Source organism: Stylophora pistillata, chromosome 9 (assembly GCF_964205215.1).
Source record: "Stylophora pistillata chromosome 9, jaStyPist1.2, whole genome shotgun sequence".
NCBI lineage: Eukaryota > Metazoa > Cnidaria > Anthozoa > Scleractinia > Pocilloporidae > Stylophora > Stylophora pistillata.
The window spans coordinates 5,130,036-5,145,200 of NC_142527.1; the positions used below are offsets into that span (position 1 = coordinate 5,130,036).

The 15,165-nt window shown below is 39.2% G+C and overlaps 2 protein-coding genes and 1 non-coding gene across 3 annotated transcripts; 2 read left to right on the plus strand and 1 right to left on the minus strand.

Moving 5' to 3' along the window:
• The first annotated feature begins 3,550 nt into the window (after positions 1-3,550).
• Trnai-gau (transfer RNA isoleucine (anticodon GAU)) lies at positions 3,551-3,623 on the plus strand. Its single transcript has one exon. It is a non-coding gene; the product is annotated as a tRNA-Ile (tRNA).
• A 5,203-nt stretch (positions 3,624-8,826) lies between these two features.
• On the plus strand, positions 8,827-10,421 carry LOC111338465 (melatonin receptor type 1B-B). The gene has a single exon (XM_022944976.2). It carries the CDS (start codon positions 8,999-9,001, stop codon positions 10,325-10,327), a length of 1,329 nt encoding a protein of 442 aa, XP_022800711.1. The 5' UTR covers positions 8,827-8,998; the 3' UTR covers positions 10,328-10,421.
• A 3,427-nt stretch (positions 10,422-13,848) lies between these two features.
• Positions 13,849-14,966, minus strand: LOC111338455 (arylamine N-acetyltransferase, pineal gland isozyme NAT-3). Its single transcript, XM_022944959.2, is given in 1 exon segment — positions 13,849-14,966. A coding segment is annotated over 1 exon segment (927 nt). The 5' UTR covers positions 14,940-14,966; the 3' UTR covers positions 13,849-14,012.
• Between the last annotated feature and the right edge of the window lie 199 nt (positions 14,967-15,165).

Here is a 15,165-nt window from a genome sequence, read left to right on the forward strand (position 1 = left end):
TTAAGTCTTGTGATCGCCTTCGTATGAAATTGTTTTTTTTTGTTGTTGTTGTTGTTAAATCCGCGTTTTACTAGTCCGCGTTTTACTAGTCCACGTTTTACTAGTCCGCGTTTTACTAGTCCACGTTTTACTAGTCCCCGTTTTACCAGTCCGCGTTTTACTAGTCCGCGTTTTACTAGTCCGCGTTTTGCTAGTCCGCGTTTTACTAGTCCGCGTTTTACTAGTCCGCGTTTTACTAGCCCCCGTTTTACTAGTCCGCGTTTTACTAGTCCGCGCTTTACTAGTCCTCGTTTTACTAGTCCAGTCCAGTCCAGTCCAGTCCAGTCCAGTCCAGTCCAGTCCTCGAAATACCATATGCCTGATTTGAGAGATCTCGTATTAAACAATAGACGTTGTTTACGCATTCCTTGTTGGCTAATCAGGAAAGAAATTTTGTTTTGTTTGTTGAATAAAAAAATAAGCAGTGTTTTTGAGAAACTCTATAAAGATCTCGGTTACTTCCCGCTTGAAAATTCAAAGCGGACGCTTTATTATTTGCAGAGATAAGACAAAGGCAAAAAATGTCGTCTTTTTCTTCCATAAAGGGGGTAACATTTTTTATCTATCCTAATGTCAATTTTACTCAGATCTCCTTACCTTACCGACGGAGGGATCCGGAATTCTTGAATTCTGTTAAGCTGTTGTTCCACTAAAGAAATCGAAGGCGTATTGCAAATGAGGTAGGGCTTGATAAGTTTTGAAGTACCATGTGGCACTTTCCGATTGGTTCCAATCTTTCCCCGTTAAAAACCACAGATCGTATAATTACCAGATTTTTATTGGTTCCTATTTCTTGCCTAAGTTATAACATAAACGTTTATTTATAGATGAAATGGATTAAAAACTGCAATTTTCCAATAACGACTAACTTACTTCTGTAGTGGGTTTTACGCTCTGCTCAGTGCATGGTTCGCTAGATTCGGTTTAGCAGCATAAAATCGTCCATGTTTCCTTTTACTCAATTCACGGAAAGATAAGAGACCGAACTGTATGATAACAGTGTGGAAACAGAGTGTTAACAACTGTCAATGTTAATCAATGTTCTCATTCTTCAAACTTACTTGTCATTGAATATTCAGTATTCCTTAGTCAACCAAACAGCCATAAAAAAAAGCAAAAACAAGAACAAAAAACAAAAAGATACAAAACAAACTCTTCATTCATAACAGATGTGTACTGCATACCAGAGAAAACTCAAAGATAAATCGGGAGTGGCAGGACCGTAGCAAGACGAAGCAATTGCCTCATTTTGATTTTGGCCTTTCTTTTGGCACCAGTATCGCTCAGCAATAAAAAAGTGAACCTCTACACTTGCCCAAGATTGACTTTTCTGAAGAAAAATGCCACGGAAAATGCTTGAAAGAGCATTTCTGAGCTTCTAAATTTCAAAATTTTCTGGGGGGGCATTGATGCCAGATCCGAAACTTGCCTTTTCTGATGAGCTAAACCAACCACAGTTAGCAGCACACTGTGCCGACTAAGCTACCGGACCGAACTTGGAAAAAATGTGGAGTTCAGTGGAAAGGTTTTAAAAGACAAACAGTAAAAACAATTTACCAAAGAGGGAAAGGTTCGGAAAGTGAGTTCAAACGCCAGCTTCCAAACATGAAAGACTGATCTTTGTCGTCTATCTTCAATAAAGCCAGATAATGCCAGTCGTTAATTGATAGATCTTTCAGATATTATTTTTAAGAAGTGATATGAAGTTAGGGTATATTCTATACAAAACATCGGATTTTATATTCAGAAAGACTTACAGTTACTTCAGTTGACACTTCGACCACAGGACGCAGTATCCGCCTGGAAACTTTACCGATGTCGCAAAACGTTATTCATGCATTTTTATTTAACAAATGGTAAACACCACATTGTACACGCGAAAGAAGCATAAGAATCGCCCGAGGCGATAGCCAAGTGCGACTCTAGCTTCTTGAGTGCTTAGCAAAACTCCCTCGTGCAAAACTCCCGCGTGCCAAGCTCCCGTGTTCGCTGTGGTGTTTACCATTTGTTTTATAACATTAAAAACAATTTCTTGCGAAACATTTGTTCACGTCAGCAGCGTACACCCATGGGCAAATAGTAGACACAGGATTGACCAATCAGAGCGCGCGCTTTACGTGATTTATGTTATAAATAGTACTATTTTATAGATTTCAGAACTTTACACATTTATGGGTCACTAAGCTGTCCCTGATAAGCAATCATTGTGAAAAAAATCCTTTGAATTCCTAAAAAAGTGAGGCAAAATTTTATAGATTGAGTGAATCTACGTTTAATGAATGGATAATCAAAAACTACAAGTAGAGCAAAAGAAAAAGGAATTGGAGAATCTGGGCATCGATCCCGGTACCTCCCGCATGCAAAGCGGGCGCTCTACCATTTGAGCTAATTCCCCTTGCACAGTATATTACGCGTTACTAAACAATAGCATTGTGGCTAGTGACTTGAAGACGGTCGATGGGAGCCGTGAAAATGAGCAGCAAAGGTACAACTAGCTTGCAGAGCAGGGGTTATTTCGGCGATCGAATGCTCTGTACAGTATTTTCTTACTGAAAAGAATAACTTCCGTCTTTGATTTTTACAGCAGCGGAAGGCTGGGGACAGGAAGAAATCGAGTGTTAACTCATCGAATCAAAGCACCGCTTTACTCATGAAACTCGAAAGTAAAAAAATCTCCCTTTTGTTTTGGTGTCAGTGAAAGCTGATGCAAGCCAAAAAAGCTCATCGTGCCAAAGAAAAAATGCTTAAGAGAAAACTGAAGAGTTTGAAGTGCAAAACCCATAATAAGATTTCAAGGATGATTTATGAAGGTTAGAAGTAAAACTAAACAATGTCACTAGAAAAGATAAAGTTGACAGTTAATACAGGGGTAAAAGTACCATTGTAAGGAGAACTCAGTATTAGCTAGACTTAAAAGGATTAGAATCGGTTACACGTATCGATTAATAGAAAGCTTGAGAGGATACCCATAATGAGGTGGTCTGTAAAAATATAACTGAAGGATTTAGTAGTTAATGTACAAGGCACGTTTAAGGTAATTGTAATGGTCCTAATTTAACACTTGAAATCACAAAAGGAACCAAAACTTAATCCGGTACCTCCCACATGCTTAGTGGGCGCACTACCATTTGAGCTCATTCCCTTTGCGATGTGTGAAAGTTGCCTTTTATCATAGGACTATGTATCTACTACCAACCTGTCAGAAAAAATAATCCTATAAAATTTAGTTCAAGTGTCTTAATGGCGACCGATTGATTTCTCCATATGTCAGTTAAAAACGTGATCAAACGGATGCACAAGCCATCCAGATGATTCCTGGTCGTTTTTCTGAGAGAAACGCATAAATTCCGTCAAGATATGTTGAGTTCTTTTGTTTTGTTTGCATGGTACCTGGCCTTTTGCTAAAGATGCGGGTGCTTTTTCAATGTCACCTGATGAAGAATTACTTTATGGTGCGCTACTCATTTGATTACCAGTCTCCATATTATTACAATCTGATTAAAGTGTGTCTGGTCCGTTAGCTTAGTCGGAAGAGCGTGGTGCTGATAACGCCAAGGTTGTGAGTTCAAGTCTCACACGGACCAATGTGGTGTATTACTTTTTTTCACAGTTTTTACTAAAATCACTGCTCCCATAATAATTATTTTTAGATTGAACCATTAATAAAGCACTCGAGGAATTCTAACAAATGGTCTCAGCTCATATAAACACGAGGGGTGTTAGGAAGACCTGAGAAGTTATGCAAGCTTGAAACTTTAACGGGGAAGGAAGTTAACTGCGAAGGGAAGGAACTTAACTGCGATCCTGTTGCTAGGGTGTATGAATGATAAAGAAGGTCTAGGGATAGTTTGCATCAGGGCCCCATTATTCGTAGGCCGATTAAGGCTGAATTTTAATCCAGGTTTCTATATTTCTCTGTTCAAAAGCCGTTTGGGGATAATTTTCCCAATTCTTTAGATCATTCAATCGTCAAATTGTAGACAAATTGAATTAAACTGAATTTTCTTCTAAAGCTTTCAGATCTGATATCAAATTTTACCCTACTCCTGGGTTATCTTAACCCACCTTTGAATAACTCGGCCCAGTAAAAGAGTTTCTTCGCCTGCGGGTAAGTTTGAGGCCTTGAGCAACGCAAGACGGAGAGGGGTCTAAAAGTGGTCTGACGCTGATAATAAATATCAAAGCCAGATCTCTGCCAGATCCCTTGTAGATCCCTCGCAGGCTCGCATTGCACAAGGCTTTAGAGTCACTCGGGGGCAAAGAAACATTCCTGCCACACGATATTGGTAATGATGGCCTACTCGCGAGCTACCTCAAAATGTCCATTACCAGCTTTGGTTCTTCGACTCCAGTACGCATCAAAGTTCGTCGAGTTTGTGCGATCTACGTTTCCTGCAAATGTTGGGAACCATGACCATATTTGGTAAATCATATTGCCAACATAGAAAAGGGATAAAAACTTGGACAAAGTGAATCGTTTTCAACCTTTATCATTACTTTTTTTCGCAGTAAAACTTCAATATCACCACTTGCAGCATACGTTTAATGCAAAGTATATCATTTCGAAAATTACGAAACGGGTTCAGATAACCAGCAAAGTTGTAAGTTCGACCCCCGCACGGCCCATTTCAATTTTCTTCCCCTCGCAGGATTCAGGATGGTCAATATCAAAGTTATTTATTCTTTTTTTTTTTTACCATATGTATATCTGTGATTTTTTTGGGGAAGCTTTGTCAAATAAACTTCATAAGTCACTGATGGTTTTTCTTTTCAAAAAATTTTAATGAAACAAAACATTTTGGAGAATTCGGGTATCGATCCCGGTACCTCCCGCATGCGAAGCGGGCGCTCTACCATTTGAGCTAATTCCCCATACAGAGCTGTTACGGTGATTCCTCGGTATTGGATTGCATATGCTGTACTGCGCATACAAATCACGTAATCAGGTGAATAAGCGCTCCGAGAACACGGTATTGTTTTTCAATCAATGGAAAAGGTAAAAAGGTGCGATGGTCTTTGGCTCTTGAACGAGCATGGTGACCCACATTTTTTATTGTATAAATTTGGTGTACAAATCATCTCCTTTGGAGAAATTAAAAAAAAATTATCGAAGGGAAAAGAGGATATAGTTAAAACTGTGTACAAAGCCCGTTACTCCATAATGCAAATCATGACTTTGAAAGCAACGACTCGAGGAACTTTTGAGTCGCTGTCTCTTAAATTGCGTGATTTTTCCTCAAATTGCTGATCGAATTGTTCCAAACGCTCGAGACTTTCTACCTATCAAGTTTTTTTCAAGCGTAACTTTAAAAACCCTTGCTTCCAGCTACAGCAAAATGTACCGTGAACGATGAAATGACGCGCATGATCAGTAGTACCAGTAGGACATAAATGAGATAAGTTTGGCCCATCATATCTCTTAAACAAGCACGGTAACCAGTCTTTTTTATTGTATTTTCGAAACAGATTTTTGGTAAGGAACATTTAAGGAAAATTTCAAACCTTTTTTCGATAACTTTTTTTTTTTTTGAGGAATCACCTTAAAGGTAAATATACAGAGTTGGTCTTGTTGTAAGCGAACAAGGACAAATAAATAATATGTTAATGTTTGTCCATGAGGAATCGAGCCTCCGAAATTAGGTTTCCGAGCTCCAATTTTCTATTTCTGCGCTATGATAACTCTTTCTTGCCGCTAGTATTACCAAACTTATATGTGACACGTGTCTAGCATTCTGCTTGGATCAACAACGTAGAATGCGTCATACTTTTCTCAAACTGGTTTGAAGCAGTATTTTGCAGCAATTATTAAGATCAGGTGCATGGCGGATTGCAAATGAACAGAGTCTTGTGGTAATAGAGTTTGTGATTTTGCAGCCTAAGGAGACAACCTCGTTCCCAGGGTCTCTCATCTTTCCGCCCCCTGGAGAGAGAGAGGAGGGGCGGAAAGATGAGAGAGCCTGGAAACGAAGTTGTCTCAGGAGAGTCGTTTGAGACATTTTACGGTCGCCTTCTCGGCTCAAGTACGCAATGACAGTTCCCGAAACAATGAGATCCGTTCAATGATCGCCGGGGTCGGAGTTGAACCCTTGATATTACTGGAGTCGACTCGAGTCATAAGAGACTCATAGTCCGCCATTTTGTCCACCCACGGTCTTCCTTGAAGGAAGGCAGTAGGCACAACAAGTAAATCGCATGTTGCGCGGGAAAACGCCTGTGAACAAGGAGAACATGGGTGTACATTTGCATGTGATTGGTCGACAGGATGACGCGAGTTTTCTGGTCCAATCAAAGAGCACACTAAAACAAAATCAACGCAATCTTGGATAAAGTCGGAGCTCATTAGGGACCAATCTTGAGCCCAAAGTCACTTCAACACCTTGAGAGCAGTATGGACGCCAATAATAACCTTGGGCTTGAGTCTTTACTACCCTCAAGGTTATAGACCTCTGGTCCCTTTCGACAAGATCATTCTAGCGTCACTAATCTAATTAAAGTCTCTACGGATCTTCATGGATAAGACTTTGATTATTCCAGATCTGTAAATTGAAAAAACTTGTACAAAGTCAACTCGAGACATATTTTGTTTGAAAATAATTTTGCGTGTCTAAGATCTTATCAGAATTATTGTTGATTTTTTTCTTTTTTTTTTTTCCTTGTCGTCATTAAGATTTCCGGGTGGTGTGCCTGTCACAACGCGTAATTAACTGCAAAGGACACTGATGAATTTGTCATGCAAGGAGCGAAAATGACCTTCACATTGCCACTATGAGAATATTGTTTGATTTTTAATTAATATAAAACCCCGCTGTAATACACAGATAGCAAAATTAATTTGCAGACGATTCAATGTCTTTAACAGTTTGTCAGTAGATAATCGAAGGAGATATTAGATTTAATCACAGCACGATAACTTTTGATTTCCTAGATCGAAATCAAAATTTCTCAGTCACCAGGACGAGATATGTTTCATTGAAAATGCATGCAAGGAACACTTTTACATTAGGTACAAGTTGTATTTCCACCTTGAAAGAAAGTCAATAAGCACCTTAGTGCCATGAAATAACTGTAATTTTTCGTGTAGCCAATGGCATTGGGGCGGCACGTAGGAAAGCTTGAAGGTCAATGCCATAATCTCTAGAAATAGCTGACTATTGGACCAACAGGACACCTAATTTTAAGGATATTTATAAGGTGCATGTTGCGAAAAGACGCCGGCAAGAAACGAAATTTATTGTTTCGAAGACAGTTAAATCGAAAGATTTCATATTGTTTTAATTTCAAATTAAACTGACCCATTCAGAGAGAACTGTGCAAACATAGACTTCGAAATTGCCTTAGCTCAACCGACCTGAATATTACAGCTTGACGTTCAAACGTTTTCCCTTTTTTTCATCGCATATCATTTATTGAAAAATAAGCTATATTGCAGTGGTCGTCCAACGCTTCCAAGTCTCTCTTTTTTAAGCTTAACGAATTGATTAAAATCACTATTTAGAGCTTTAAAACTGAAGAAACAATCTGTAGCATGTTCACACTTACGTACCGACGAATGAATGCTTGGAGTGATTTCAAATTAGCTAAGCAGATGTGCTTAAGTTATACAATGGCAGTCGCGTCAAAATGATCCGCAAACATTATTAACTGGATTTAGAAAAAGAGTTATTGAGCTCGCTAGTTGATTCTAGAAGACAAAGCACTACAGGCTTAGGGAAAGATTTCAACGGTAAGACACAAATATTTGGCTTTTAAAGCCCCTTATGGATTCATTCATAGTTTTTCGATGCAATAAGTCTAATTGAAAATTTTAATTTTAGCCTTCAATTTACTACCTTTCAATATGCTGGCAACATTAATTAAACTTCTCTGTAAACTATGTTGAACTCTGCAGATACGTTCTGACTGAAAGACTTCTTCGGGGATTTTCAAAGGGTTTTCTTGAGCTTAGAGAAGTTTATAAATGAAAGAAGCTTAATTTGTTGCAGGGTATACATGAACATATTTGAGCAAAGGTATCTAGGTGGTTGTTCAGTTTTGACAAAGCGAAATAGTTATTTTGACAACAAAAAGCATGTTTAGTTACACATTCAAATACACACGGAGCACGTTCCTTGCATCCAATACAAAGAGTCAAGTACAAAACTTCAGCACTTTTACTTTACAACAGCAAATATCTTGTACGGAGGCAAAAAGACCTTTGACTGAAGGAGCCGCCAAATTAATATTCCTCGTCGCATTTTTCGCCCTTCAAGAAAATCTTTTATCATGGAAAAACTGTTGTGAACACAAAGACAGCATTAATATTTGATAACCAATCATCACAGTGGAACTATCCAGATGATCAAAAACAAGAAATTTAGCGTTCATGTTGGGCGAGAGTTATCTAGATTGCAGTTCGCAAAAGGGAAAAAAAATTCGTAAGTCTAAATATCACAGAAGATTAAGTTTCAATAGATAGCAAATGTCAATTCTAAGAACTCTTTCAAACGCTCCATTTTCTAAAAATTGAAAATAAACACACGATTGATATTCAAATATGTTTTCATTGAATAGTTTTTCACTTAGCTCATTTTATTTTACACGAGAAGAAACCCTTAATAAAACACATAATTATAGCTGATAAAACTCACCGCCTAACCTGTTTACATCTTTGAATAATGATACCATATTTTTGCGCCTCCAGACTTACCACAGAGGCAAAAACAAAAATTAAATATGAATGAGGTGAGTGTTATGGTCAAATCAAAACTATGGAAAAATCTGCGGGAGAAACATTACGTGCATTTATCGCGCTTTGTGCGGTGTGCAGCGAGTGCGCAAGTCAGTGGAGTAGACGTAGTCAGGATAAGGAGATTCGGAAAAGTTTTAAGAAACGCGAGCTGGCCTCGCAAATTAGCATTTGGATTGATAAGTGGAAGGATAATTCGAAGGATACTTCGTAGAATATTGGTTGAAAGTTATCATGGACACGACAGAAAATAGCACAAAAATGGACAAAAGCTCGCCCGCGCTGTCGCCAACTTCAAGTATATTTTTAGCCCTTATGCTGGTTTTAACAGCTGTTGTGAACATCATCTCCAATGTGTTAGTATTGGTCATTTTAGCGCGAAACAACCGCCTTCGTACATGTACGAACGTTTTCATCGCTAATTTGAGTGTGGTGGATCTTTTGGCAGGTATGATTTTAATACCTGCAGCTGCCGAATCGCTTTTTTCGCAAGATGACCAGCAAATAGCTGACATGAGCTATGCTCTAGTCTGCGAATTCTACGGCTTTTTGAATTCGCTTTATGGAATCGGCTCCTCATTAACGGTCGCAGTAATAGCTTTGGATCGTTACCACAGTATTTTAAACTGTCTACAATACGAAACGATCGTTACTCAACGGAGAACAGCGTTGCTAATAGCTTGGATTTGGCTACAGGCAATTTTTGTCTCGCTGTGTCCTCTTGTGGGCTGGGGAACGTTTTCACTTAACCCCAGTCAACGATGTTCTTGGTATTCTCCTGACAAAAATGGATTTATTTACTTCAAAACAGCTACCTGCGCGATACTCCCTTATGCGGTTACAGTTTTCTGTTACATTAGGATTCACGTTGTGGCAAGAAGGCACGCTAGAACGATTGTAAACATTCAAATTCGCGATGCGAGAAATAGACTCAAGAGCGGTGGCGTCAACGCAAATCTTTCGGCGTCAAAAAAGACGATCATGGTTTATATCGTTCTTGGTGTGTACACGGTCTGTTGGATACCATATTACGCTATACAATTATTAGTAACTGCATTTCCTTCGGTGATACTTCCTGACAAATTTTTACTAACTGCAGCTGCGTTATCGCTCATCAATTCGGCATGTAACCCTATTATGTATGCATTAATTACGAGCCAGTTCCGAAATGGACTAAAACGCGTTTATCGCCAGATTCGACGCCACATTTTTTCCGGCGACGCGCGGCAGGTTAATCCAAATGGACCACGCGGAGATTCAAGAAGTTCATGGACTTTTACAAGATCCAGCGCAAAACGATTTTTCGCAACGAGCCAAGAGGCAGCGAGACCAAAGCTTGTTATCACAGACATGAATCCAGTCTGTGCGGTTATTAGAGAGGAAAGTTCGATGAACACAAAACCACCCTCGCCGCCCGAAGAAGCGCGGGGGACTGGAACCTTCCTCACTGTGTATCCACTGACGTTACAAGTACCAACGGAACACAGGCATACAATAAGAAAAAATCCCGATAAGAACCCCAAGGAGTTAGAAGTTAAGAAAAATGGATGGATAGGGGAGTAATACTCGGAAACATTTTTTCTTTTCTTCTAACGCTGGGCGGATTGATTACATTTTGCGTGAGTGGTAACCTTAAAATAAAGTGGATAATACCGGGCGGGTTTTGTTTGGTGTCTCTCTACAGATGGCCCGATAAATGAATAATCATTTTCTATCAGATGTAGTGATAAAATTTTCACGCAAGATTCTGCGATAAAGTAAATCGAATTGATTATTTCTCCTGCACGAATTTACACTCCAGAAATATCAAATACCGACTAAGTGTGATAATACATTTTTCTCCGTTTTGCGCTTGCTTTGAAAGAGCCCGAAGGATTAAGATAGAGTCCATTATTTTGACTTGTAGTTTATTTTAAATCGTGACAAATAACCCCATAATGATGCTGACCACTCCTAGTGTTTTTAGGAGGATAATACTCCTAAAAAAAAAGAAGTAAAAAAAAGTGAAAGAACCTGTAATTGTTTACTCGGATTTTGGTTCCTTTTGAGTTATTTTAATATACAGTGATGACGTCTTTTGGTCACTTCAATGAGTAGATTTTGGTTTAAGCTTGATGTCACGGGAGAAATTTTATCCCCGAAAACATCAGACTTCCTCTCGGTAAATGGTAAGAGATAACAATTTCAAAAAATATCTATAATAACTCGAAAAAGGCAGATGCTTCGCTAATTACGTGAGCTAATTTTTCCGGCCAAGAACTTTATTGAATCTATATTATCTTTGTTTTAATTGATGATTCAGAGAAGTGTTTTTTTAGTCCTTTTGAGTTTGGCTTTGTAAAGAGCCGAAACATGTCCACTGCAGAACCCGCGGTTCATCTTTATATTTCGTAGCACCTTTCTTTCCCAAGCTCCAGCGCAGAAAAAAAGTTACTTGGGAAAGTAGAAGGGTCGGATGGTACAAAATAGTCGCTTGGTACTAACTTTATATGGTTTACTTGAATCGATTATCGCGTGTGAAACGCGTTGAGGGTATTGTCAGTACGTCTGTTCAGTCAGCCTTGACGAGTCAGTTATTCGGCCGGCCACTCGGCCAGTCAGCCAGTCAGCCAGTCAGTTAGTGTCAGTCGTTCAGTCAATCAGTAAGTCAGTCAGTCAGCCAGCTCCGAGTCGGTTAGTATCATGTATATCAATACACAAAACCTGAAAGCTTTAATTTTCGTTCTCTTTTTTCGCGTTTGTATGGACTGAGACGAAGTCGAGGTCCATAACATCGCAAAAAAAAAAAAAAAAAAAAAAAGAACTCGGCTAATATCCGATCCAGCCATCTTGACCTCACGCTTGGTCAATAATCCATATATAGTGGCGCGAGAGTTTGAGCGTTTTGCCGCCAACGAAGTTGATGAGTATTTAGCTACACAGGCCCAAGAGAACCAACTCTTGACTTTATAGAGGAGCTCTAAGGATGTCACTGATTTTATCAGTTTCTTTTCAGAACTCAAGTGTGAACGGAAAAGAGGATGATAGTTCTCTCCAAAGATCGGTTGTTCGACAAAGTCGTTTGGAGACATCGCAGCGGTTTGAACTTAATAAACAGTTTCCCTTCTCGATTCTTTTGGATTTGAATTTAAGTCATGCTTCTGTGGTGTTCAGAAGCGAAACGGGACTTTTTGGACCCCCAGTCGATCACATGATTCTCGTCGTAAACATTGAAGGTGTTCTGTGTTTAAGGGATGTCGTTTTATGCGATTCGTTTCTGACTCCTCTCCTCATTGGACGGCCGGCTCTGCAGATCAACGACAGGGTGAAACGTGCGACCATTATTTCTATGAAAAGAAAGTGAAAACTATTGTCGCCGAGTTTTGTAACGAGGAGGTAAATTTTGCCACCGGCAACGAATGTATCTCTTATGTTTAGGTTTGACTTCATTCCAAGAGACTGAAATATGTGACTTCCGTGAGATGTTACTTTTCCATCGAACACATTCAAAAACCCAACTCACCCACGATCGCCTTTGTTCTTTGGCAAAAGCCCTGGGGGAGGATAACTTTTTCAGGGAACAAACTGATTAATTAAGTCAACTTATTTGGGAGACAACAAAATCTCAAAGGAAACAAAGGAATTCTCGGTGAGGAGGAAGAGATGGTAAAGAAACTTGAACAGCAGTTTGGAATATATAGTTTGCGGATCAGCTCAGGTGAAACAAAAACTTCGTTTTGAAAATGTTCTTTTTTTCTATACGCTGTTTGCCCGTCAGTCAAAAATAACGTGAATTCCTTTCGAAGGTTGACGAACTGTCCTTGAGAAACCAGTCAACCATCTCACTGTTTTTCAGTTCTCAGCGCACAACCTCTCGTGGAACAAGATAAAAACTAACAGAAAAAGATCTACTGGGATAAATCATTGTAAATATATCTTGTTGTTGTTGTTTGTTTGTTTGACCCTAAGGTTAATGGCTGAATATTGATCTCAGGTGAAATGGACAGATCTTCAATAGAGTACGTCCCCGAAATTTTATTATTGGAATTTCTGTTTCACATGGTGTAAGAACTGAGGACCCCTTTCGCTCAAGCGACAGAGCCAGTCCCTCGAAGCAGCAGACACTTACCTAATACTGTAGTGAAAGAATATTCATCCCTTGAACATGTGCTAGAATGTAATTTTTTTCTTTCTTCGCTGAGTTTTAGTTTCTTATTTGCTATCCTAAGTTATCAAAATATTTCAGGAGGTCTTCAGAAGCACTTACAAAAATATTTTCGCAGGTTCCTTTACACACCACTTTTAACCAATAGTTCCTTTTAAAAAAATCGGTAGGTAATGTACTTTTTTCTGAAGCCCTCCCTTTTACCTGAGATCAGCATTCAGTCATTTAGCTGATGTCGAACAAACAAACAGAGGTTAAAAAAGCAAAAAACAACATCAACATAAGACACAGAAAAAAATTGAATTGACAAAAAGTTTATCACAAAGTTTAGTGGCGACTGAAAGCAGAATGAGTGAGCAGTTTGCTTAAACAGATAAGAGTGCAGTGGGGGAAGACGTTTCCTATACCACAAAGCAAATATTTTTTTAACTTTTTTTTTAATCTCACGTGATAAGCATACATTGTCTTTTTTATCTCACCTTGAAAGATACCAAAGCCAGTGGCTTATGTAGAACAGGTTAAGCGGAAGTCAACACGTGCTGCTAGTTACACTCTTAGCGTAAATTCATGCGAAACGAAAACGACAATTACAACAGTTATCAGTAATCGTCAGGTGTCAGGGGGGGGAGGTTGGAGAATTTCATTTGGAGGGAGTACATGGTTTTCAAGGGAAAGGAGGTAGGATCAGTCGTCGCCAACAGACTATAAAGTAGGGACAGAAATTTGACTGCAAGTTAACTGCCAATGAGAGGGGAATCATAAGAATGTCAGAATATCCCAAAACTTTTAAAAAGAGGGATCAGGTAAATATTATCATGACACAACCAAACTAAACCGACGCTCCCCCCCCCCCCCCCCCCATAAATAATGTTCAGTCCATAAAAGCATGGAAAATTAAACAAAACGATGGATTACAGTAAAGGAATCAACATAGAATGAATCTAGTGAGAGCCAAAATATATTTGTTTTTCAGAAGATCTTATTCTAATCGTTATTATTTTGTTCAATTAGAATCGCGTGACGAGACCTGAATAATTAATTCACCTAATAAATCTCACGCAATCTCTGGATGATAAGCAAAATAGTGTACGGTTAGCATATAGTTTAAATCTTCCTTTCCTTACTCTGATCTTATCCGCAATACATGGAACCCTCAGGGTATAAACAAGATTCCTTTTTTATTCCAAACTGTTGTTCCAGTTCTTTTACTATCTCTTCCTCTCCGCCGAGAAGTTCCTTTGTTTCCTTTCTGATCTTGTTGTCGCCCAAGTAAGTTGACTTGGTCACTTTGTTCCCTGAAAAAGTTATCCTTCCCCAGGGTTTTGCCATGGTACAAATGCGATCGTGGGTAAACGGTGATTTTGGATCTGTTTGATGGAAAAGCAACATTTCATGAAAGTCACACATTTTCCTAGGAAGGAGTTCGAACCTACACCTTGGAGACCATTCGTTGTCGGTAGTAAAATTTACTTTTGCTTTTTCTTCGTTACCAAACTCGTCGACGATAGTTTTCACTTTCTCTTCGTAGAAACACCTGTCGCCTTCTTTTCGAATACGATACGTCCCACTACTTTGTTCCTGTTGATCTGCGGAGCAGCCAAAGAGGAGAGGAGTCAGAAAGGAATCGCCAAAACCAACATCCGTCAACCACAGCGCACCTTCAATATTTACGACGAGAATCATGTGATCGAATGGGGGTCCAATACGTCCTGTTTTTCTACTGTATACCTCTGAAGCATGCCTTTGAAACTCAAATCCAATGTAATCGAGTAGCAGGGAAAAAACTGTGTTAAGTTCATAGCAGAAACCGCCGCGATGTCTTCGAACGACTTTGTCGAACAACCATTCTTTGGAGAGAACTATTTCCTCCTTTCCGTACACACTCAAGTTCTCAAAAGGAACTGATAAAATATGACATCTTTGAAGCTCTTCTAGAACTTCAAGAGTTGGCTCTATTGGGCCTGTGTAGCGAATACGAGCTAAATATTCATCAACTTCGTTTGCGGCGAAACGCTCCAACTCTTGCGCCATCGGTACCGATTCAATATCGCGTGACCAGTATGCGTGACTTCTTGCGCATGTCACTTAAACGCTTCTATTCGCATGCGAGAGTTACATACATAAGCTTTATTTATACACCAAATAATTTGGATATATCAACAAAGTTGAAGTGATAACGATTACAAAAGCTGACGTTTCGAGCATTAGCCCTTCTTCGGAGCGAATAGAGGAATTGTGGGTTGTGTGTGCTTTTAAA